This window comes from Armigeres subalbatus, chromosome 1, assembly GCF_024139115.2.
Source record: "Armigeres subalbatus isolate Guangzhou_Male chromosome 1, GZ_Asu_2, whole genome shotgun sequence".
NCBI lineage: Eukaryota > Metazoa > Arthropoda > Insecta > Diptera > Culicidae > Armigeres > Armigeres subalbatus.
Genome location: NC_085139.1, coordinates 173,849,660 through 173,875,118, shown reverse-complemented (window position 1 = coordinate 173,875,118; position 25,459 = coordinate 173,849,660). Strand labels below are relative to the sequence as shown.

General features: G+C 40.4%; 2 protein-coding genes across 8 annotated transcripts in view; both read left to right on the top strand.

Moving 5' to 3' along the window:
• LOC134205537 (regulator of G-protein signaling 11-like) overlaps nt 1-11,764 on the top strand; it is a 177,296-nt gene extending 165,532 nt beyond the window's left edge. For all 7 annotated transcript variants that reach the window (XM_062680832.1, XM_062680831.1, XM_062680834.1 and 4 more), the window contains 3 exons: nt 10,962-11,177; nt 11,237-11,404; nt 11,476-11,764. In XM_062680832.1, coding sequence (XP_062536816.1) covers nt 10,962-11,177; nt 11,237-11,404; nt 11,476-11,719 — 628 coding nt within the window. In that variant the 3' untranslated portion in view covers nt 11,720-11,764. The remainder of the gene's footprint in view (nt 1-10,961; nt 11,178-11,236; nt 11,405-11,475) is intronic.
• Nucleotides 11,764-25,459, top strand: part of LOC134205540 (uncharacterized) — an 86,476-nt gene continuing 72,780 nt past the window's right edge. The window contains exon 1 of the mRNA XM_062680838.1: nt 11,764-12,071. The gene's annotated coding sequence lies outside the window, so the exon portion shown is untranslated. The remainder of the gene's footprint in view (nt 12,072-25,459) is intronic.

Below are 25,459 nucleotides of genomic sequence, written 5' to 3'. Positions count from 1 at the left end.
TAGTTCCAGGGACATTGGCCATCGTTTTGAAAATGGACATGGTTCCGGAGATATTGATGAGAGTACTGGGGTAACCTCCCGCCCCGGAAAAATGGCCACCGACTTATCAAGCCGGAAACACGACGAAATGTTTTCTGAGGGTATTTGGCTCATTTGGTCATATTATGAAACACCCTGGAATGCTGGTTTCCAGTGCGAAGTGGCCACTTTTCGATTGATTCCAAAGCCTTGCTTGCGACATGTTAAACTTCATGATTTTACAAAATAAGCTCGGGGGAATGTATTCTGAGGGTGTTTTGTTCATCGGGTCACATTCCGGGATTGCGCCGGAATGGAATGAAATTTTATGATTTTGTAAAACAAGTCAATAGGAATTTGTTCTGAGGGTATTTGGTCATTCTGGTCACATTTCAGGACGCCCTGGAATGTTGGTCAGACAGGCGGTCCAAAAGAAGACGAAGCACCATCCACAGTAATTGTCCCTTACCGCGTCATGCTGGGCTCTGGCGTGGTGGACCTCTTTTCCCGAGCAACTCGTGGGACCAATATGGAAAAACAAGTCAATTCTTCAATTAGTGGTAGTAGTGTAGACGACAACCCTTCGCAAGAAGTGGGTTGTTCAGGTTTCCGCCTAGGAGGCTGGAGGCAATAGTCGGCAGCACAGTGCGCAGCGCCAGCGTGGGTCGCTTAACCTTCATCTCGGCTAAAAAAACGCCGGTAGGGGTTATTGACGGCCCATGGCTTGTGGAGGCGATGAACCGCAAACGTGATGGGCTTTCAGCCTTCGAGGTGGCGACGGAACAGCTGGACGCCATCATCGACTTTGCGTCATCGGAGCATAATATCAGTAAGGACCTCAAGAGGAGCTTGCAGAAACTTCGAAAGTCCCCTAGCAGCACACTCCTCCTCTTTGGTTTCTGCAACTGATATGTGACCAGATTCAGTCACAATCAAGTTGATGTAACCATTTTTTGCTGACTTGTGCTGCTCGGGTCGATGCTGGACGCCAAGCTGGAGAGGGCGGTCGGGACGGCCAAGTGTAAACCCGTGAAATCCATGGAGTCGAGGTCTACCCAGACTGAGGCCCAAGGATTCGCGGACTCGGGCAAGGTCGAATCGACCGAAGGCGTGCCATCGAAGACGGTGGTACCTAAGTCTACCCAGACTGAGGCTCAAGTATTTTCGGGTACGTCGGGGTATGACTGCTCCAACGGAGCAGACACAAAAACGGGGGAGACAATCTCCAGGAGATGAGCTCCCTGGGGGCCGCTCCAAAACCCCGAATAAGGGTAGTGGGGCTGGAAAGCTGAACCCCGGCCATGTACCTCCAAAACCGGGGGAGGAAGGACCTGGAAAGGTCCGTCCACCCAGGAAAGACGGTGGTAAGGGGTTACGGCAGGCTGAGAGCTCTCAACCGCACCAGACCAGGGAAATAGAGGGGAATGACGCCTCCTGGACCCTGGTCAAGAACAAGCGGAAACCGAAGACGTCAAGGGCCGAAAGGAAGGCCCAGGTGAATGAGGGTAGCAAGAAGTCTAGGTTAGGCGCCAATCGCTCCAGGGGCGATGCCCTAGTCATCACGGTGGACGAGGCTAAGTACTCGGACGTCTTGAAGGCGATGAGGAGTGAAGTCAAGCTCGGCGAACTCGGCGCCGACGTATGTCGAATAAGACTAACCCGGATGGGCGAGATGATACTCGAGCTGAAGCGGGGCGTCTCGCAAAAAGGCGCCGCCTACAAGAAGTTGGCGGAGGAAGTCCTAGGCGAGACGGTCAAGGTGAGGGCACTCACGACGGAGGTGAATCTAAGGGTTAAAGACCTGGACGAGATCACCGAAGTCGAAGAGCTCGTCACGGCACTGCGGCGACAGTGTGAAGTGGAGACGCCCACCGCAACCGTTCGGCTACGGAAAGGTCCAGCAGGGACGCAGGTAGCATTGGTTCGGCTATCTGCAGCGGACGCCTCCAAGGTAGTCAAGTTAGGGAGCGTTAAGGTGGGATGGTCGGTATGCCCTGTGGGCATATACGAGCAACCCGAAGTTTGCTTCAAGTGCCTGGAACCGGGGCACAAGCAATGGGACTGCAAAGGCCCTGACAGAAGCAATCTCTGCCGACACTGCGGATTGGAGGGACATAAGGCACAATGCTGCACGAACCCTCCCAATTGTTTGATTTGTTCCAGCAAAGCTGTGAACAGCAAGCACCCCATGGGGGGTTCGATGTGCGTTTAAGCGTGCTGAAAAATCACAGTGCAGGTAACGCAGCTGGCTTGCTCGGCCTCGCCCGAGTGTTTGGTGTGCGCAGGTTTAGAGGAAACGGCAGAACACGTGTTGTTCGTGTGCTCACGTTTTCGCGCAATGCGTGACCACATGCTTGCCACATGTGGTCTGGACACTACCCCGGACAACCTAGTTCGGAGGATGTGTAAAGACGAAGTTGGTTGGAACGCCGTTTTATCGGCTATCGCCCAAATCGTCTCAAAGCTACACAGAAGGTGGCGCGTGGACTCAAGCGATGGCTAGTTCAGGCGCAAATAAGAGGTGGTCCGGGATCGGAGTCGGCTTCATGGGTGATTCCGGTGGTCATGCTCTGTGGTCGAACTCGATCCTTTTATCGAACATGTGGCTGCGCGAAGAACAACATGGTATCGTCGCTTTCGCGGCGTCGGTCAACCAAGTGGGTTCCGAGCCCGAGGACGGAAAGGGGTCCTCGTCAAGGCTGGGGCAGGCGTAGGCACCGCGTTGGCAAGTCCCTCTGTGTGCTGACGAATAGGCCCTATCGCAGAAAGGTCAATTTGGGGTGCACGCGGCATCATCATTCTTGATACCAGTCGTGCAGAGGGAAGCAGGCGCGAAGTCGACCCTTCCCACCTTCCGAGGACATAGGGCGTGGTAAGGCCACCTGAAAAGCCGGTAACGCGCTGGCACGATACCATGGTGTTCTTCTAAAAAAGCGAGTTACGATGTTCGATGCCTCAAGGACACGCAGCTAACCTCGAGGGTGCGTTGTGCACTGGCCCCCCTTTGAAGCATTACTTTCTGGTTGTACCGAAGGGACTATGGCGGCAATGGAAACGGTTTAGCGGGTCGGGGATGTAGTCCTGCCTCCCTCGTTCGCTGCTGGAGGTGATCCCTAACCCCACACTTCCTGGACAACCCAGGATGTCTGTTGAGCAGATTCCCCCTCCATTGCTTAGGAAGAAAGAAAAAACACGGGCGGGTGACATGATCTTTGAGCTGAAAAAGCACTCCAAGAATAAGAGATCATCATATAACGAGCTAACGGAGAAGGCGGAGAGCTATGACGCCTGAAGCGAGCTTCTAATGTGTGGACCTGGACGAGATTACCACGGCAGACGAGGTAACTACCGCAATGAAGGAGCAACTCGAGTTGGGTGATGTTGATATAACAATCCGACTAAGATGGGGTCCATCGGGCACGCAAATCGCTGCTATAAAGTTTCCGGCAGATGCTGTTGACAAAGCACTGTGAATCGACAAAGTAAAAGTCGGTAGGTCGGTGTGTGTGGTGTGCTTCAGGTGTCAAGAGTTTGGCCACCTGGCACTGAACTGCAAGGGCCCAAATAGGTCAAAACTTTGTAGAAGATGCGGAGAAGAAGGTCATAAAGCACAAAGTTGCCAAAAGCCACCAAAATGCCAGATCTGTAGAAGCGATGGATGCAGAGACCATGTTACTAGTGGTCAAAAGTGTTCAGCGTTCAAACAGGCGATGTCAAGTAAATTACAGTGGAAGTAATACAAATTAACCTCAACCACTGTGATACTGCGCAGCACCTGCTGTGGCAATCCGCGAGGGACTCGAAATGCGACATTGCAATCATCTCTGATCCACACCGGATCCCACCAGGAAATGGTAAATGGGTAGCGGATGAAGCAGGAACAGCCGCTATATGTACGGTAGGAACCAAGAAATTGTGTATCGTGCTGAAGGTGATGGCTTCGTGATCGCCAAAGTAAACGGTATCTATATATGTAGCAGCTACGCACCGCCACGTTGGAGGATTGATCAGTTTAACCGGATGCTGGATAAGTAGCAGAGGAGCTTATCGACAGGATGCCAGTCGTCATTGCTGGGGACTTCAATGCCTGGGCAGTAGAGTGGGGCAGACGTTGCACTAATCTTAGAGTTTGGAGTCTACTAGCAGCACTTGCCAGGCTCAATGTAGACTTAATTAATGAAGGTTCGACGAGCACATATCGAAGGGATGGCAGAGAGTCCATCATCGATGTTACCTTCCGAAGTCCTGCCTTAGCAAGGAACACGAACTGGAGAGTCTGCGAAGACTATATACATAGTGACCATCAATAGGTCCGATATTATGTCGGAGGGAGGGTACATTCGAAACCACGCGAGAGCAGTATCAAGGAACGAAAGTGGAAGACAGAAGCCTTTGAAAAGGATGTGTTTGCGGAAGCAATGCGATTCGGACGCAATCTGCAAAATCTGAGTCCAGACGAGCTGGTTGCGGTATTGACCCGAGCCTGCGATGCAACCATGTCGAGAAAGGTACAGCCACGGTATGCACGTAGGCCAATCTACTGGTGGAATGAAACGATCGCCGAACTACGTCGCAGCTGTTTTCGAGCAAGGAGGAGGATGCAGAGAACCTACAACGACGTATAAAGAGAAGAGCGCAAACCAGTGTTTAGGGCGGCCAAAGATGCTCTAAAAAAGAAATCAGGCTCAGTAAGGCCATGGGGGATGCATACAGGGTCGCGGTGGCTAAGATTAAAGGCCCAGCGATACCGCTAGAGAGGAGCCCAGAAAAACTCAATACAATTATCGAAGGACTGTTTATGCATCACGAATCATCAGTCTGGCCTCCCACACCGTATGGTGAGGCCAACACCAGTAGAGATGGAGCCCCTGTCACTAACCATGAACTGGTCACGACAGCAAAAAGCCTAAAAACTAATAAGACTCCGGGACTAGATGGTATCCCCAATCTGGTCTTGAAAACGACGATCCAGGTGAATCCGGATTTGTTTCGAACCACTTTGAAGAAGTGCATAGACGAAGGAAACTTCCCCGATTGCTGGAAGCGGCAAAAGTTAGTACTGCTGCCGAAGCCGTGTAAGCCGCCTGCTAGACACGGTCGAAAACTCCTTGAGAGGGTCATCCTTAACAGGCTGGCGATCCATCCGCATAGTCGTCGAAGCAGCTGAAGCAGCCAAGAAGCAAAAGAGGAGAGGAAACCGCTACTGCGCTGTGGTAACCTTAGACGTGAAAAATGCGTTCAACAGTGCCAGCTGGGCAGCAATAGCCAGCTCCCTACACAGGATGAGGGTTCCAGGGTACCTGTGCAGAATCCTGAAGAGTTACTTCGAGAATCGGACGTTGGACTACGGAACACATGAAGGGCTGAAGAGAATAGGCATAGCAGCGGGTGTTCCCTAAGGCTCCATCCTTGGGCCGACGTTGTGGAACGCGATGTACGATGGGCTATTGCAGCTAACACTACTAAGAGGTGTGAAGATCGTTGGGTTTGCGGACGACGTGGCGACTCGCCCGACTCAATTTCAATATCCACGTCGATTATGCTTGCGAGAAGGCAAATAAAGCGACCAATAAAGTTGACCAGAATCATCTCAAACAGTTCTGCGATTAGTAGCAGTAAGAGAAGACTCCTGGCCAGCATATCTTCGTCAATACTCAGATACGGAGCTCCAGTCTGGGCGGCTGGTGTAATCACGAGGAGAAATCTGACTCGGCTCAATAGCACATATAGGCTGATGGCCATGAGAGTGGCAAGTGCATCTGGAAGGGATCACAGTAGCACGGTCGGTTACGGGGAAGCTTCCGCCGTCGGAGAATTTCCTGTTGGGGTAGGATAGATCCGCCACCAGGGACTATCTGAGTAAATCACGATTGAGCCGGGAGCCTAATGGCTCAAGATCACAGAAGATTGGTTTCGAATACTTTACGCCGCCGGGGAGCTTCTAGTCGGAGTAGGCTAGATCCATCGTCGGGGACTAGGCCGAGTAGATCGAGACGCGTTTTAGCACTGGTTTCGGGTCGTCGGAGCACCATAGAACCGGACGCTATGCTCCACCCGGAATCTCTGGACCGACTTCGGCACTCAGGCGGTCACTCGCTAAAGTAAGAAAGGGCTCCAGACTTCGCTGATCTGGAAAACACCAAAGAAATGATAAAAGTGGTAACTGATATTCAGCATGCCTTACACGGAGTAAGATAGATCTGTCGGAGTTGGATAGATCTGCCGCCGGAGATCATCTGAGTAGTCCGCGATTTAGCTGGGAGCTAAATGGCTCAACGAAAAACCCAAGCAACACAACTTGTTTCACTACTGAACATTTCACTGTGTTGCAACTATTCGGAAAGAAACAATCTTTGCGTATGTGCCATCAAATATAACTCTCTTGCAATCTAAAAAGCGCAAGAGGTGGAGCCTACGGAAACATCCTTCGATTGCAGTAAACTTGCATTAATGATGCAAAATACTTCAGCGAATAAAAAATAAAATAAAAATATAAAACTGGATTCGATGTATGGATCTTATGATCGATAGCCCTTCACTCTACCACAGCACCATTCAACACTTCGAAGGGACTGCATGTTGACTCACAATAAAAACCATACGATTATGAAGTTTTGTACTCGGGTTTCCTGTTACTTGATTGCACCTTCACAGGAAAGAAATGTGAGTTGTCGAAACGTTGAACGATGCTAAATTAAACATGAAGACACAATCGACTTATCTGCAACTTAATTTAAACAAACTATTCAATTTTCAAAAACGCATTGAAGTTACATGGTGAAAAATATGCAACTTGATGATTTTGTTTCGTGTTTGCAACATGAAGTGCAGTATTCTTTGTTTGTTTGTTTCCAAATGTCAAACACGTACCGCATTGCAATTTTAATGAAACATTGATCACAATTCGAACGTTTTTGACATCTTGATGCAACTTTTTTGTGCTTTGATGTTTTTCCAATGCCTTCAATGAAACTGAATAGAAACAAGGTGCTTTTAGGAAGATGTTGCGTGTGCTACTTGGGAAGTGTTTGAGAATGTCAAGAAAATTATGCTGGAAGCTGAATGGCTTATTGTTTAGAAAAGTTCCGTTCGGGGGACTATGCCGAGTAGTTCGCGACGCGTTGAATAATCGGTTTTTAGTAGTTGAAGCGCTATTGAACCGGACGCTATGCTCCACCCGGAATCTCTGAACCGACTTTGGCATCCAATCGGTTTCCTGTTGAAGTGAGAAAGTGCCTCGGACTATCTAAGTGAGATGTTAGTGTTAGACGCGCATTAAGCTTCTACGGGTCGTTAGTTTTCGGAAAAGCTGTCGCCGCCGAGGGACTTCCCGACTAGAAGAGCATAACAAAAATTGAACACAATTTTAACATATTGTGATATTTATAACTTATTTTGATACAATTTTGTTCTCAGTAGCCATTATCTTTCAAATGTTGTAACAGGATTATATCATAATATGATTTGAAAAATGCTTAACACCGAATTGCCCAATAGTAGGCAATTAAAATAGATGTAGCAAAGTCTCCCAGCCATAGGTATCACAACGCTGATATAATTTGAGAAGGTTGCCTTATTTGTTATGTTGTTAATTTCATGTTCTCGAAAAATATTCTTGTTCAGCCAAAAAAAAAATGATTGTTGATCACAATCTGGCGACCTATCACGACCTGTAAAAATTCCAACTGCACAGAAACAATATATTTTGTATCTGATCCTGTTATAAATTTCTAACAGAATATGTTATTTTTATGATAAAATTGTAACAAAATTTGATAGTTTTTTGTTTCCAGTAGTGCAGTTTTTGATAGAAATTAAGTTATTTTAACAACATCCTAACAATGTTATAAAAATTTAGTACAATATAATAACTTAGTATGATATAATTTTGATATGACCTTCTAGTCGGGTTCCCATCGGAGTAGGTTGCAAGCATGTCGTGAGCTGAAAGGATGAGAGATGAAGTGGTGCTGAATGGCATAAGGAAGAGAGGCAGTGAGCGTCGAAGATCAAGTGCAAAGTGAATAAGAAATGCTTCTAGCAAATCTAGCGAACTGGCAGTTCTTGCTGGAGGCCTTCTGTCATCCCCGTACTCTGAGTTCTCGGGTGTCTGTTGACAGATTTGTCTCTAAAAACACACACACACACATATGCATCACCTCAATTCGCCGAGCGGAGCCACTATGGGCCTCCGCTACATGTTTGTTTTTGGAGTGAATATATAGCCTTTACTCGATGAGTGAATATACAGTCAAACCTCCATGAGTCGATATTGAAGGAACCATCGACTTATGGAAATATCGAGATGAGGAATAGCAAATCTTTGGAAAGCCGTTTGAAGGGACCATCACAGTAACCCAGAAAATATTTTTTTAATATGGCATAATTTGCTTCCTTGAGTCGATATCGAGTCATAGAACATCGACTCATGGAGGTTTGACTGTATAGCCTTTACTCGATGACCGCTTTTCCACCTTTTCAAGAATACAAGAATACAAGAATACAAGAATACAAGAATACAAGAATACAAGAATACAAGAATACAAGAATACAAGAATACAAGAATACAAGAATACAAGAATACAAGAATACAAGAATACAAGAATACAAGAATACAAGAATACAAGAATACAAGAATACAAGAATACAAGAATACAAGAATACAAGAATACAAGAATACAAGAATACAAGAATACAAGAATACAAGAATACAAGAATACAAGAATACAAGAATACAAGAATACAAGAATACAAGAATACAAGAATACAAGAATAAAAGAATACAAGAATACAAGAATACAAGAATACAAGAATACAAGAATACAAGAATACAAGAATACAAGAATACAAGAATACAAGAATACAAGAATACAAGAATACAAGAATACAAGAATACAAGAATACAAGAATACAAGAATACAAGAATACAAGAATACAAGAATATAAGAATACAAGAATACAAGAATACAAGAATACAAGAATACAAGAATACAAGAATACAAGAATACAAGAATACAAGAATACAAGAATACAAGAATACAAGAATACAAGAATACAAGAATACAAGAATACAAGAATACAAGAATACAAGAATACAAGAATACAAGAATACAAGAATACAAGAATACAAGAATACAAGAATACAAGAATACAAGAATACAAGAATACAAGAATACAAGAATACAAGAATACAAGAATACAAGAAAACAAGAATACAAGAATTCAAGAATTCAAGAATACAAGAATACAAGAATACAAGAATACAAGAATACAAGAATACAAGAATACAAGAATACAAGAATACAAGAATACAAGAATACAAGAATACAAGAATACAAAAATACAAGAATACAAGAATAAAAGAATACAAGAATACAAGAATACAAGAATACAAGAATACGGGAATTCAAGAATAAGAGAATACAATAATACAATAATACAAGAATACAAGAATACAAGAATACAAGAATACAAGAATAAGAGATTGAAAAAATAAAGAATAAAATAAATCTTCGCAAGAAAAATCAGAAAGGTTGTGTACACTGCAGGGATTGAACTTATCATTTTATTATCATTTAGTATTCAGCCAATAACTCATTCCAGAGGCGGAATTCCGAAAAGTGTTGTTTATGGACTTCTAGCGCTGATTCCCTCTACAACTTTGTCTAAGGGTACATTGCTCATGTCTAATATTCACCGCAGGAAACGCTAGTATCATTTTATATACTAAATGATAATAACACTTATTATCATTTAGTATATTGAGTGTTCCTAGCGTTTCACGCTCTTGCACAGAGAAAATGACCCGTAAATTTCATCATAACATTTTTCCCCGTAAATAGAAGAAGAAAACGAATTTTAATTAGCAAAAATTGCGCTGCCTATTCATGAGTGATGCGCGGTTGAACAAATTCCAACTTTGTATTTTATTTCAACCTCGGTAAGAATGCTGATTATATGGTAATTTATACGGTGGTAGATACCTTGGATTTATTTTTATCATTTCTATATAATAAAGTTTTTTTTTATTATTATTCGAGCTTAATTTCATTAAATCCATATTTTCATTGATGTTTAAGTATTATTGATTGAACAATTAAATATAATCCACGTTGATTGAACAATATTTTTCGAAGAACCATTTTGCGATAAGGACTGTTCCACTTTACTTCTTGTGCTCCTATATTGGTCATCTTATCTTGATAAAAAAAACAAGATACCAAATTTATTGGGTTATTCTAAGATGAAAACTCGCTGCTGAATAAGAAATGAAACTGAGATATTCGTTCCCTAATTCATTTTTTATGTCAATTATGGGCAGTGACTCTAGAACATAACACTAAGAAAAACTTCAATCATAAAGAAAACTAACCAAAAAAAAATAAATAAAAACTATGAGATTAAAAATTAATCATAACGTGAAATAATTGGAGGAAAATTGAAACCTCGTATAGGAAATTTGAAATTATTAGAAGTAAAAAAAGAACTAATCGCTCTGTGGTTCAACGACCAAATAGTCTAACTGTACAATTGTTATTGTTTATCTCATCATTGTGGCCATATATTCATCTTAAATGTCGCTTTTGCTTACTTAATTTTTCCACCACCAGCATAATTTTTCTATGGATTCAGCAGATATATTTACAACACCCGCTGTTCGCTGTTTTGATCCTCCTTGGCAATAGTTCCGATCAGAGAGCGGTTTGAAAGTTGTCCTTTTTCTACTGTCGATGTTGTACCCGGTCACCAGATTGTTGGAATTCTATCATATCTAGCTCCTGTCTCCCTTCGACACTAACACTTTTCGAACACTAACATTTCTCTGAGCCGGGTAGGCGAGTTGCTCTGTCAGTACTGTAGAGCTATCCGCCAACCGAGCTTGCTTTTGGTCCATTCACCTTCTATATCTAGCGTTTCAAACCTGATTGTTGTTATCTCTGCAGGGAAGTACACTCCAAACCACTGAGTACGACCCTGGAAGCAGCAGTGGAAACCTCTGGTGGTGCTAGTGCAGTGTGCCCTTGGGACTCTCCACCGACTTCGAAAGCTTTGGTCCCAGTTGACAAGAAATCCATTCCTGCTGAGAAGGAAGCTCAATTTTCTGTTTCTGTTTCCATCTGCCCGTGGGACGATGGCGATGCCAAATTACCCTCAGAAAGGTAAGGCTTGGAAGGCTTAGTTGCGCATTCATTAATAGGCATGGATATTCTATTTGCAGCAAAAATAAGGCTCTGAGTTCTACAGCCGATATCAGTGATGTTTCTGAACGCATGAAACGTTCTTGTGGACTACGACAAAACACGTTAGACAGTGATTTTCACAGTACCAAACGGCTGGCTCCGGTAGTTACCGAACAGAGACGAGCTTCCATGACAATGGCGCCGAGGTAAGCCAGCCTTTATCACGATACGAAACGTAGTTGTAATTGTTTTTTTTGTTCTTTTTCCATATGTACAGGTTGTCCGATCTTCAGTTTTCTTTGCGAGCCAACTCAACTGGTGGGGAATCGGTCGGCAGCAATGCATCTCTACAGCAGCAGCATTCCGTCGACTACCCCAGAAATATATCTCAAGGATCGCTTTCAACTAGCTTTGAGGAACGGGAGGATTCGACTGGAACTCCAAACGTGTCAGAGGAAAACTTGTGCAAAACGAAAAAAGATAGTGTGTCGGATGCGGAACCGGACCAACCAAATATATAGTTGCAGGAAGTGTAGTTCAGATCAAATTCATTGCTCGTAGGTGAACACAAACAATGAACGTGGCAGTGGTTGTGTATGCGCCACAATACAAACAGACCTAATTGCGGCAGTATGTGAAGTGAAGCAAGAAGACTCGAAATCTAGTTCAGAAGATAATAACTTTAAATCTACAAAAGTGATAAGCATTACAGCTGGAGCTCAAACAAAGGGAAGCGTGGGAGGCGACCAAATAACGCCCACGATTAGTGTTTGCTTTGCAAACCATTCTTCGGAGGAAGAATATCGACGGAAGCGTTCGTTGGGAAACAGTGAAGAAAGATCGTTTGATAACGAGCATCAGGAAGTGGAGGAGGTAAATGGTTCAGGGAGAGCATCCTTATCAATATTCACGGGTTTGAAGCAAAATAATACTTATCCAGAATACTACACTTAGCAGAAGTCTTCTGCTGCACAAACAGCTCTGCAAAAAACTACTGCTCCCCAATGCAAAATTAGTGAGAACGGGATTGATTTGCTTCGTCCGCACGTTAGGCATAAAGACGCCAGGCATAATGGACGTTAGGCGTAACGGACGAAAGCATAATGGTAGGGTATAATTCTGTCCTTCAATGTCATAGGCTGTTCTTGGTCATTTAGCCTAACGTCCATTTGCCTAACGCCAATTTATCGTTCATATGCCTAACGTCAATTATGCCTCAACGTACTTATGCCAACGTTCTTACCTATCGTTCACTATGCCTAACGGGGTATACCTGAGCTTCCTGGAGGGCTGCTGATCTGAAGAGTGGCTAGAAGTTTGTGTCTTCGTTTATCGTCGTTTGATTGGAATATAAATTAATTTTTGATAGATTTGGATTGAATCTAAATTGAATTGATATATTGGTTGATTTGACAGAATCTGAATAATTAACTGCTGAATGATGCTGATTGGATAGAATTTGGATTGGATTGATCAGATTGATTTGATTATATTTGATTGGGTCAGATTGCATTTGATTATGTTGGATTGATTGATTCGATCGAGGATTTTGATGTTTGAGGATATTTGATGGAATTGAATTGATTTGATTTGATTGAGATTTGATTTGATTGAAGCTGACTGACAAACCAAAGCAATCCAAACCAACAAAAATCAACCAAATCCAATCCCAAGCCAACTCGAAACAAAACCAAACCAATCCAAACCAACCAAACCAACCAGATCCAATCCAAACCAATCCAAACCCAATCCAAACCCAATCCAAACCAATCAAAACCCATCCAACCAATCCAAATCAATCCCAACCAATCCAACCAATCCAGGTCCAATCCAAACCAATCCAAAGCCAAACCAAACCAAGTCCAATCCAAACCAATCCAAACCAATCCAAATCTATCAAAATCCAAACCAAATCCAATCCAAACCAATACAATCCAAATCGAATCCATATCAAACCAACCAAATCCAATCAAACCAATCCAAAATCAATCCAAACAATCAAACTAGTTAGATTGACGATTGAGCTATGATTGACGATGAATGGAGCGATTGACTGAATGATTGATTTGACTGCAGCTTGATGATTGATTTCTGATTGAACTGATTTGGACTATTGGCTGACTCCACTGAGCCTGATCTGACTGATCCTGACTGACTGACGGACTGATTGGCTGACTTGGATTGATTCCATCCGACGATCAGACGGACTGGACCCAAACCAACCAAACCAAATCCCAAACCAACCCAAACCAACCAAACCAACCAAACCAACCCAAACCAATCCAAAACCAACCAACCAAACCAATCCAAACCAATCCAAACCAATCCAAACCAATCCAAACCAATCCAAACCAACCAAACCAATCCAAACCAATCCAACCACAAACCAATCCAAACCTAACCAAACCAATCCAAACCAAACCAACCAAACCAATCCAACCAATCCAACCAACCCAAACCAATCCAAACCAACCAACCAACCAAACCAACCAACCAATCCAAACCAATCCAACCAATCCAAACCAATCCAAACCAATCCAAACCAATCCAAACCAATCCAAACCAATCCAAACCAAACAACCAAACCCAACCAAACCAAACCAATCCAAACCAACCAAACCAACCAAACCAACCAAACCAATCCAAACCAACCAAACCAACCAAACCAATCCAACCAACCAAACCAAAACCAACCAAACCAACCAAACCAACCAACCAAACCAACCAAACCAATCCAAACCAACCAAACCAACCAACCAACCAAACCAATCCAAACCAATCCAAACCAACCAACCAATCCAAACCAACCAACCAACCAAACCAATCCAAACCAATCCAAACCAACCAACCAACCAACCAACCAACCAACCAACCAACCAACCAAACCAACCAAACCAATCCAAACCAACCAACCAACCAAACCAATCCAAACCAATCCAACCAATCCAAACCAACCAACCAATCCAAACCAATCCAAACCAATCCAACCAACCAAACCAATCCAAACCAACCAAACCAATCCAAACCAATCCAAACCAACCAAACCAACCAAACCAATCCAAACCAATCCAAACCAATCCAAACCAATCCAAACCAACCAAACCAACCAAACCAATCCAAACCAACCAAACCAATCCAACCAACCAACCAACCAATCCAAACCAACCAACCAACCAAACCAAACCAATCCAACCAACCAAACCAATCAACCAACCAAACCAACCAACCAACCAACCAACCAACCAACCAAACAATCCAACCAACCAAACCAACCAAACAACCAAACAACCAAACAACCAAACCAAAACCAACCAACCAACCAATCCAACCAATCCAACCAATCCAAACCAATCCAAACCAATCCAACCAATCCAACCAATCCAACCAACCAAACCAACCAACCAAACCAAACCAATCCAAACCAACCAAACCAATCCAACCACCAACCAATCCAAACCAATCCAACCAATCCAACCAATCCAAACCAACCAAACCAACCAACCAATCCAACCAACCAACCAACCAAACCAACCAAACCAACCAAACCAACCAAACCAACCAAACCAACCAAACCACCAATCCAACCAACCAAATCAACCAAACCAATCCAAATCAAACCAAACCAACCAACCAAACCAACCAAACCAACCAACCAATCCAACCAATCCAACCAATCCAAAATCAACCAACCAACCAAACCAACCAAACCAACCAAACCAACCAAACCAATCCAACCAAACCAATCCAAACCAATCCAACCAACCAAACCAACAACAACCAACACAATCACCAACCAAACCACCAAACAACCAAACCAATCCAAATCCAACCAATCCAAACCAATCCAAACCAACCAAACCAATCCAAACAACCAAACCAACCCAACCAATCCAAACCAAACCAACAACCAATCCAAACCAATCCAAACCAATCCAAACCAATCCAAACCAACCAAACCAATCCAAACCAATCCAACCAACCAAACCAACCAAACCAACCAAACCAACCAACCAATCCAACCAACCAACCAACCAACCAATCCAACCAACCAACCAACAAACCAACCAACCAACCAACCAATCCAAACCAACCAATCCAAACCAACCAAACCAACCAAACCAACCAACCAACCAAACCAACCAAACCAATCAAAACAACCAACCAAACCAACCAACCAACCAAACCAACCAAACCAATCCAACCAACCAACCAACACCAACCAACCAACAATCCAACCAACCAACAACCAACCAACCAACAAACCAATCCAAACCAATCAAACCAAACCAAATCCAATCCAAACCAACCAAACCAATCCAAACCAAATCCAATCCAATCCAAACCAAAACCCAATCCAAACCAATCCAAACCAATCCAAACCAACCAACCAATCCAAATCCAACCAAACCAACCAAACCAATCCAAACCAACCAAACCAACAAACCCAACCAACCAACCAAACCAACCAACCAACCAACCAAACCAACCAAACCAACCAAACCAACCAAACCAAACCAAACCAATCCAACCAACCAAACCAACCAAACCAACCCAAACCAATCCAAACCAACCAAACCAACCCAAACCAACCAAACCAATCCAAACCAACCAAATCAACCAACCAATCCAACCAATCAAACCAATCCAAACCAACCAACCAATCAACCAACCCAAACCAATCCAAACCAATCCAACCAATCCAAACCAACCAAACCAACCAACCAACCAAACCAATCCAAACCAATCCAAACCAACCAAACCTAACCAAACCAATCCAACCAATCCAACCAAACCAATCCAAACCAACCAAACCAACCAAACCAATCCAAACCAACCAAACCAACCAACCAAACCAACCAAACCAACCAAACCAATCCAAACCAACCAAACCAATCCAAACCAACCAAATCAACCAAACCAATCCAAACCAATCCAACCAATCCAAACCAACCAAACCAACCAAACCAATCCAAACCAACCAACCAATCCAAACACAACCAACCAACCAAACCAACCAACCAACCAAACCAACCAAACCAATCCAAACCAAACCAAACAACAACAATCAAAACCAACACAAACCAACACAAACAACAACATAACCAACAAACAACAAAACCAACTCAACAACAATCAACCAACCAACAATCAACAATCAATCCAAATCAACCAAACCAATCCAATACCAACCAACCAATCCAAAATCAACAACCATCACCACACAATCAACCTAATCAACCAATCACAACAATCATCTAACACAAATCATCAATCAAATTCAAATTCAAATCAAAACCAAACTATCACCATCACCAACTTTCAGTCTCAATTCAATTCACATCCAAATTCAATCAAATATTCAAACATTCAACAATTCAAATTGTTCAAATTACAATCATTCAATCATTCAGTCTCTCAAATCTCCCATCTGTCTCCACCATCCCACCAATTCAACTATCTCAATTCATCAAATTGTTCAATTCAATTCATTCACCCATCAACCAATTCAATTAATTCATCTGTTCAAATTAATATTCATCCAATTCAATTCACCAATTCAATTAATTTTCACCAACTAATTAATTAATTCAATCATCCAATTCAAATTCAATTCAGTTAATCAATTAATCATTCATTCAATCTAATAATCATTATTCATCCTAACCAAATCATCAGAATTCAACAAAACTAAATCATAACCAATCAAACCTCAACATCTAATCCAATTAATTCAGTTCAACCAATTCAACCAATCAAATCCAAATCTCACAACTAACATAGTTCATTCGATTTACCTTATTGATTTTACATCTGATCTAACATTAATCACTACTTGATTTGTTCGACTAACCTACTAAAGAATTTGATTTGACTGACTTGGATTGATTCGGATCGATCATTGATCTTGATCTAGTCGATCTGACTGGATTGGATCGAATGGATTGATCTTGACTGGATTTGGATTGATTTGGATTCCGATTGATTGATTGACTGATTTGATCGATTTGGATCTGGATCATTGATTTGACTGGATCGATTGGATCTTGGATCGAATTTGACTGGATCGATCGATTTGGACTGGATTTGAGATTCGGATCGATCTTGACTGACTTGATTGGATCGGACTGATTCTGACTTGATTTGATTGACTTGACCATTGATTGATCGATTGACGATTGATCTGATTGATTTGATTGATTTGACTGATTTGATCGATTGATCGGATTGATCGACTGATCGGATTGATTTGATTGGATTTGATTGACTTGGATTGATTGATTGATCGATGATTTGGATTGACGGATTGATTTGATTGATTTGATTGGATTGAATTGATTTGATTGATTTACTGATTTGACGATTGGATTGATTTGATTGATTTGATTGATTTGACTGATCTGATTGATTTGATGATTTTGGATTGAGATTTGGATTGATTTGGATTGAATTTATAGATTTGATTGGATTTGAATTGATCTGACAGATTTGATTGAATTTGTATTGATTTGTATTTAATTTGGAATGGATTGGCTTTGGATTGGGATTGGATTGATTTGGATTGATATTTAGATTGGTTACATTGATTTGAACTGATTTAGATCGAGCTGCTTGAATCAGGACTGATTTTTTGAACTTGATTTGATTATTACTGAAGTAGATAAATTTGTTGGGTTCAAATTTTAATTTTATTTGAGTTTTATTTAGATTTTATTTCGATTTAATTCGAGCTGGACCAAACTAGGAAAATCGATAAAATTATTTTGATTTATCCAGATTCTTAAAGAATAAATCGTTGTCTAACAAGATCATTTAACCCGTTATTTTACTGGTGTTGTATAAAATTTGTTTTAGATTTGGATAGGTTTGAATTATTTATGGATTCGTTTTAAATTGGATTTACTTTAATTTGAATTAAATTATAATGTATTAGCTAACGCCCAATTTAATTAATCAATATTTTGATGAGTAAGTTCTATCGTTCTGCCATTGCTATGGAAACATCAACCGTTTGTTATCATTTTCAAAACTTAAAAATGTTTATTCAATGCTGTTTGAATGATTATCTTCAAATTATGCTCTTATTTATCAAAAGGTATATTTTACCAGCGAAGAAACCGAAGAGGATGGTACCGCACCGGGAACGTACCAAAAATGCCGGAACTGCTGCAGGATATGTCTCCCCTGGCGGAGGATGACAATTTCGGAATCACTTTCCAGCCAAACCAACCTCACTGAACAGGCCGAGTACGACATCAGATGGAGGGGACATACGGCTCGGGCTGTGTGGCTCTGGCACCAACCCCGGCCCTGTCGATCGCTCCCGGGAGGTCGAGATGGATCCAGCGACGACGAACCGACACCGACGAGACGGACCATACTGAAACGGTGAGGTCACGTGATCACCGGGAGAAGCAGGAACAGGAAACAGCGTAGGTGCAACGGTCGAACATTGAGGATCAGGTGAAACGGAAGAAACGTAGGAGCGGAAGGATAAGGACTTCAGCAGCAGAAAAGTGAGGAAGAAATAGCGAGGAAAGGAAATGCTGTGTCCTTGGGATGATGAGTAAGGACTTTTAGATTTTTTTTTTCAAATAAAATGCTTGAGAGTAATTATTTCACTTTTCAGGATGATTCTGCCACCGATGATCCCATATGTCAAATATTCAACTCTTGGCCTTTGAATCATTTAGAGAAAAGTGTAGAGTAATGCAAAGTCACGTCAAGAAACGTTAGTTTGAGCTGTTTTGAGTAGTTTTGAGGAAGAGTATTTAACTCCTTTGCTCAACTACTAATAGTAACGAGGATTATGAGGAAAAAGTGTTACAGGAAAGGCTTATTTTGAAGACTTCAAATTGGAAGGTAATCAACAGCTACCAACAAATGCGCAAGAGATGGTTTCAGAAAGAATGAGTCAATTCCATTAGGATTACGATCCAAGTAGAACTAATTCTATGTGAAATTTCATGTAAACCAACACATTGACAGTTCCAGAGTGGGGAATAATACATTCAGAGTGAATGAAAAGAAGGTGATAAGAAATAATCCATCCTCCCAGTTACAAGATCTTTAGAGGATACTTGATGGTCCAGAATTTCTTTGTGGTACCCAAGCCCCAATTTTGAGAACATAACAGACAACTGACCAACTGAAATGCATCAATCAACTAATGAACAGCCACTCTGACACAGCTGTTTTATCACATTCAAAAGATGCAAAGGATCGTAGATGGTAACTACTTTTTGGTTGGTTTCTTCTGATTAGATAATTAGTTTGAATCGATATCTCAAAATGTGTTTCCACATCTTAACATCACGAAACGGGTGAAAACAATCCACGTTGCATTTATGTGGACAATATACTTGAAATATAACATATCATGAACAAAAAAGAAACAAATGAATCTAATCCAATACATTCGTATAATTAGTCTAGTTAAAGGAAAACTTAAATGTTGATATAATATAAGAAATGAAGATCGAAGACAAATGTTTTCTATAGTGCATCGACAACTTGGAGGAATTAATGAACGAGAATAAATGTATCAAAAGTAACTTAGGTTAAGAAACTATCATTGATCTAGAACGGATCAATGTTGATCTATCAGGAAATATGAGAACAACGTTCCTGTCAATAGCATTGCTCCTAGCATAAAGTTATTCAATAATCGTACTTCTTCTTACGGCATACTTTTTAGAGGAATCATGTGAACTCTACCAAACATTACCATTACAGTATATTCTTAACAAAATTTGAGCAAAGGTATTGATATACGATAAATCATCATGCGTAGAGGATGAAAAGTCACAGAATCTAACATTATAGGAAACCTTTTTGTGGACGACTAATTCAGTCGCAACACAGTTATAACACAACATCATGAAAAGCTATTAGAGTAGTGAATAAGAAAATCCCTTTTTGTTTACCAATCATAGAAACCAACAAAAAGTAAATGGTCAAGGAAATGAGTAGGAATGAGTGAGCAAAAACTGAACAAAGAAAATTGGAAGGAACTGTATTGTCATGTGGATTACATTAGGTGGTTTTAAATGTTCAACATATATTTATCATGAGAAGTTTAATCTGTGTTAGGTCAACATTTTCGGTAGCCGTTACCTTGTGTTGAAAGATGATTGAAAAGTAGACTGTAGAATGTGTTCTTACTACTGTTCATGGAATCACTATTTAGCCAGAGAATGCAAAAATTTTCTTTCAAATGCGATGGATGAACAATCTATCGATATGGACTGCAAGCTTTCATATGCAAGAATAAAGAGTGAAGGAAAAAAGTTTCAACTAAAAACAAATAAAAATAAAATGAGGAATGTATTGTAAGCTGTAACGGATTAAGATAAAGGTGCAGTTGGAGAAAGATGAGAACTTAATGAATTCAGGAAGTTGAATTTGGGTTGGTTTGAAGTAAGATTAATGAACTAGAACAAGGTTAGCAAAAACACAGAAAGTGGTTTAAGAAGTTGAGTATATAACATTTCCAATGTTTTTGTTTGCTTATGATAATTCTAATTCGATGATTCTAATAGGAGAAACATGCGGGTTCTGACCAGATTGCTTTATGTCAAATAAACGTTTTGTGGGGCCTCCTAGCCGTGCGGTAAAACGCGGCAAAGAGCAATAAACCATGCTGAGGGTGCTGTCTCGATTTCGCATCGTTTCAGGAAACCAAACTGTATCCTATTCTTGATAATCTTCCGTGCATGCTTTTCTAACTTGGCGGCAGAACAATGCCTTGCGTCCAAAATCCTAGATCGTCTAGTATTCAAATTCAACAAAAGCTACTAGAGTAACCTTTACAAGAATTACCTTGTTTATATTTGTGAGTGGAAGTTCATGGGCAAATTGATAGTGAAGCATTTGTCGTCCTTTGGAATCTCTTAATGCAGTCCAAATTTTTAACTTTCACCAATGTTGCCAAGGATGTCTATTTGATATAGGTTGAGTTTGCCAATATGCACCTTTTTGCTTTTGCAATATTTTACTTAATATGAACTGAAATATCAAATCATTCCAAAGTGCAACCTCAAACTCTGTTTGGTTTAAGCATTCAAATTGGTTAAACTGTTTCGTTTATTATCACAGCTTCATCAGTTTTCTATTAATGTAGAAACTTGGCATTGAATAGATACCATTTTAGAAATTTTAGAAGAATATAAAAGCAAAGACGGTAATTTGGTACTAATTTCATGTTTTTTTTAAACTATTCAAACTATTACAAACAAACGGATTCTTGATTCCATGAACGATTTTGTTTAGCAAAGTTTGTGGTACTACCAGTACACGCTTTGGCATATCGTCCAACATTTTCCGTCAGACTGACATCCATGTCGATGTCTCATCAGATGCTAGAAGCAAGATGTTTAGATGGCCTTTTTCATATTGACGACTAGACAAAGAGTGTGCTGCGAGCTTTAGATAACGGGAATGATTTAATGTTTTGAATGAACATGTGGAAATGATTCCAGATATTGGAAAACATGTTAGTCTATCAATGAATTAAATTTAATATCCAGCAGAAGCAAAGGGTGAGATTCGTGTATGTATATGATTGTTGTTTACATAGCTACTAAAATTGCTATCAACCTCTCGTTCTTCTAACAAATAAAGATACAAATATATCTAAAAATATCTCAAAAAGCAATGAAAAACACTCTTTGGACAACCAAAACGCAAACATTTACTTATTAGATCTTGTCTACAACAAAGTGAAATACGAAATACATTATCAAGGAAAATAAAGCACCGGATATAGATCAGTAAACATTTACTTAGAAAAATTGTTACCCTCTTTAACCAACAAATAGCGTTAAGAATCAATTCGCAGAAAGCCAAAAATATTCCAATCAAACCGCATCTTTTACGGTATAAGATGGTAGTTTGACAGGGCTTAACAAGCTTCTAGATGCTCCCACTGTTCTACGGTCCTTCCAAATGTCGAAGAGAGATGCTTAGAAACTAGTAATTATTTTAAAAGTATGGCGATTTTTCTTAGTTCGCATTGTATGAAATATATTTTGCTCTGTATCGGTTCTCCATCTAGCGATTATTTATTTTTGCTAAATTAGTTTCCTTGAACCAAAACTACATAATAAAACTCTCATAGCAAAGCTAAAAATTACAAATCGATACTTTATTTTCAAAGCACCATTCAAACTCGTCGCTTTCCTATTAGTGAGAGAAACAAAAACAACAAAATTTAAGAGATCTATAATGAATAATTAGTACTAGATAAAATAGAAGGAAAAACAAATGAATTCAAGACAAACAAACAACACATCGCGACAGTTTGTTGAATTTTATCTCGTAAAAATAAACTAGTCTAGTGAGAGAAACAAAATACAAACAGAGATTTAAAATTGTCCGAGAAATGTAGACATTTGACTTGATTATATTAGTGATTATAAACATAGAAGTAATGTTACTAACATAAATATAAAAACAATGCTAGATGGAAGAAGATGAATACAGAATGAAATGCATAGTGCCGTATGTTGAAAAATATAAAATAGAAACGATTCATGATGGAACAGAACGAAAAATAAAGGGATAAATGGATCGACCATAGCGTACCTGGATCTAAGCTGCATCATTCAGCCACCCACATGTTGCAGTCCCGGCAACCAGGAATATTTGTAATGAATTTTATTTTGAACCATTATTAGAACCGAAAATCTCTGCAAGGATGAGATGAAAAATAATGATCAAAATGTACAGAATAGTAATTTGTTGTATAATTAAATCGAAAAAAGTAATAACACATAAAATGAGATTGGTAAGAAGGCAAAAAGTAAGAATGACAAAATGTTAAAAAAGTTGCATATTTATTTAATATAGCAAAGAAACATCCTTGAACGAATGAGGCAGAAAAAATCACAATGAAACTGAGATGTGTGCTCACATAGTTTTCAGTCTTAAATGCATCCACTTATTTACCACAAGCCAGTGTATTACACAACAGAACTGTTGAGCGCACTGCCTACAGAAACACACAGCGAAGGTGGTTGGTATAACAGACGGAATGTTGTATCTAGCGGCTGTTCTCAAAGCATTACTGCTATGCCTTTTCAGTTGTTCAATGTTCGGTTATCTGCGTTCGACTACTCATGTTTATAATCCAGCATCATTAGAAACAGGATGTACGAGCGGTAACGAGAAACTCTCATACCAACTGTGGGAATAAAATTGGTTTTATTTTCTTGGAACGTCATAGAAAAGTAAGATCCATGCCGTTGTTTCTAAGATTTTCATTTTCCAATCACTAAATCCTCCTATGCAAAACTACGAAGAGCGAAGGAAACGGCAGGTGTGAGCGACAAACCAAAATCAGAACCTTGAGGGAAAATCATTTACTGTTTCTGCCGTCTCCTCTCGATGGGTTATGATTCTGCTCCCAATGGTATCTTTCAACTGTCGCCAAGCCAAGCAACACAATTTATCTCGGCTCAACCTTCTATTCTTTCAAACTGTGGTTCTGAAAAGAACCAAATAATTTTCAATAATGCATCTTTCGAATAACTAACATTTGGATTAGCATAACTAACTAAGTTTGGATTAGCAAGAAAATTGTGGCTGGAGAGCTACTTTCACTGAAGATTGCCAATCAATGGTACGTAATAGAAATTTGATCCATTGCTGCTGTCAAGACTGCTACAAATGCTACTGAGAAAACACCAACTGAGTCCGAATTGTGAGAAAATGCTGATGCTTAGATGACGACCACACTCACTGCCTCTGAATCAAAACGGTATGGTCAATTAGCTGAAATGAAAGAAGGAGAAGAAAGAAGGAGGAAGAGGAGGAGAGAAGAAGAAGGGAAGAAGGAGAAAGAAGAAGGGAGGGAAGGAAGTAGGGGAAGAAGAGAAAAGGAAGAAAGAAAAAGGAAGAAAAGGGAAGAAAGAAGAAAGAACAAAAAAGAAGGAAAGAGAAAGAAGGAAGGAGAAAGAAGGAAGAACGAGTAAGGAATAAGGAAGAAAGAAAAAGGAAAAGGAAGAAAAAAAGGGAGATGGAAGAAGGAAGAAGGAAGACGGAAGAAGGGAAGAAGAGACAAAGGAAGAAAGAAAAGGAAGGAGAAAGAAAAGGAAGAAGGAAAATAAGAAGAAAAGAGAGAGGAAGGGAGAAGAAGAAGTAGAAGGAAAAGAAGAAGGAAAAGAAAAGGAGAAGCAGGAATTAGGAATAAGGAGGAAGAAAGAAAAAGAAGAAGAGGAAGGAAGAAGAAGAGAGGGGGAAGAAGAAAGAAGGAGAAAGAAAGATGAAGGAAAAAAGAATAGAGGAGAAAAGCCAAGAAGGAATGAAGAAGGAAGAAGGTAGAAATAAGAAGAAGAAGGAAGGAAGAAGGAAGAAAGAGAAGGAAGAAGAATAAGAAATAAGGAAGAAGGAAGAATGAAGAAGTAGGAAAGAAGGAGAAGAAAAGAAGGAAGAAAAGTAAGGAAAGGAAGAAGGAAAAGAAAATGGAAAAGGAAGAAGGAAGAAGGGAGAACGAAGTAGGAAGAAGGAAGAAGCAAGAAGTAGGAAGAATGAAGGAAGAAAAAGGAAAAATAAGGGAAAAGGAAGAAGGAGGAAGAAAAGGGAACTGAAAAAGAAGAAGAAGAAGTGAAGGAAAAAACGGAAAAGAAATGAAGAAGGAAGAAAAAAGAAAGAATAGAGAAAAATAATGTAGGATGAAGGAAGAAGGAAGAAAGATGAAGAAATTGGGAAGAAGGAAGAAATATAAAGAAGGCAGGCAGCATGAAAATGAAAGAAGGAATAAGAAAAAAGGAAGGAGGAAGGAAAATAATAAGAAGGCAGGAAGAAGGGAAAAGGAGGAAGGAGGAATAAACAAGAAGAAAGAAGAAGGTAGAAATAAGGATGGAGAAGGAAGAAAAAAGAAGAAAAATAAAGAAGGATGAAGGAAGAAGGAAGAAGAACGAAGGGAACTGGGGAGGAAGAAGGAGGAACGAAGGAAGAAAGAAAAAGAAAGAAAGAAGGAGAAGGAAGAAGGAAGAAGAAAGAAGAAAGAAAGAAGAAGGAAGAAGGAGAAGAAAGAAGGAAAAGAAAGCAGGCAAAAGACAGAAGAAGAAGGAGAATGAAGGAATTGGTAAAAGGGAGGAAGAAGGAAGGAGGAACAGAAGAAGAAAGAAGGAAAGAAAGAAGGAGAAGGGAAAGAAAAAGAAGAAGAAGGAAGAAGAATAAGAAGAAAAGAAAAGAAGAAAGAAGGAAGAACAAGAAGGAAGAATCAGAGACAAAAGGCATGAGAATGAAAGAAGGAAGAA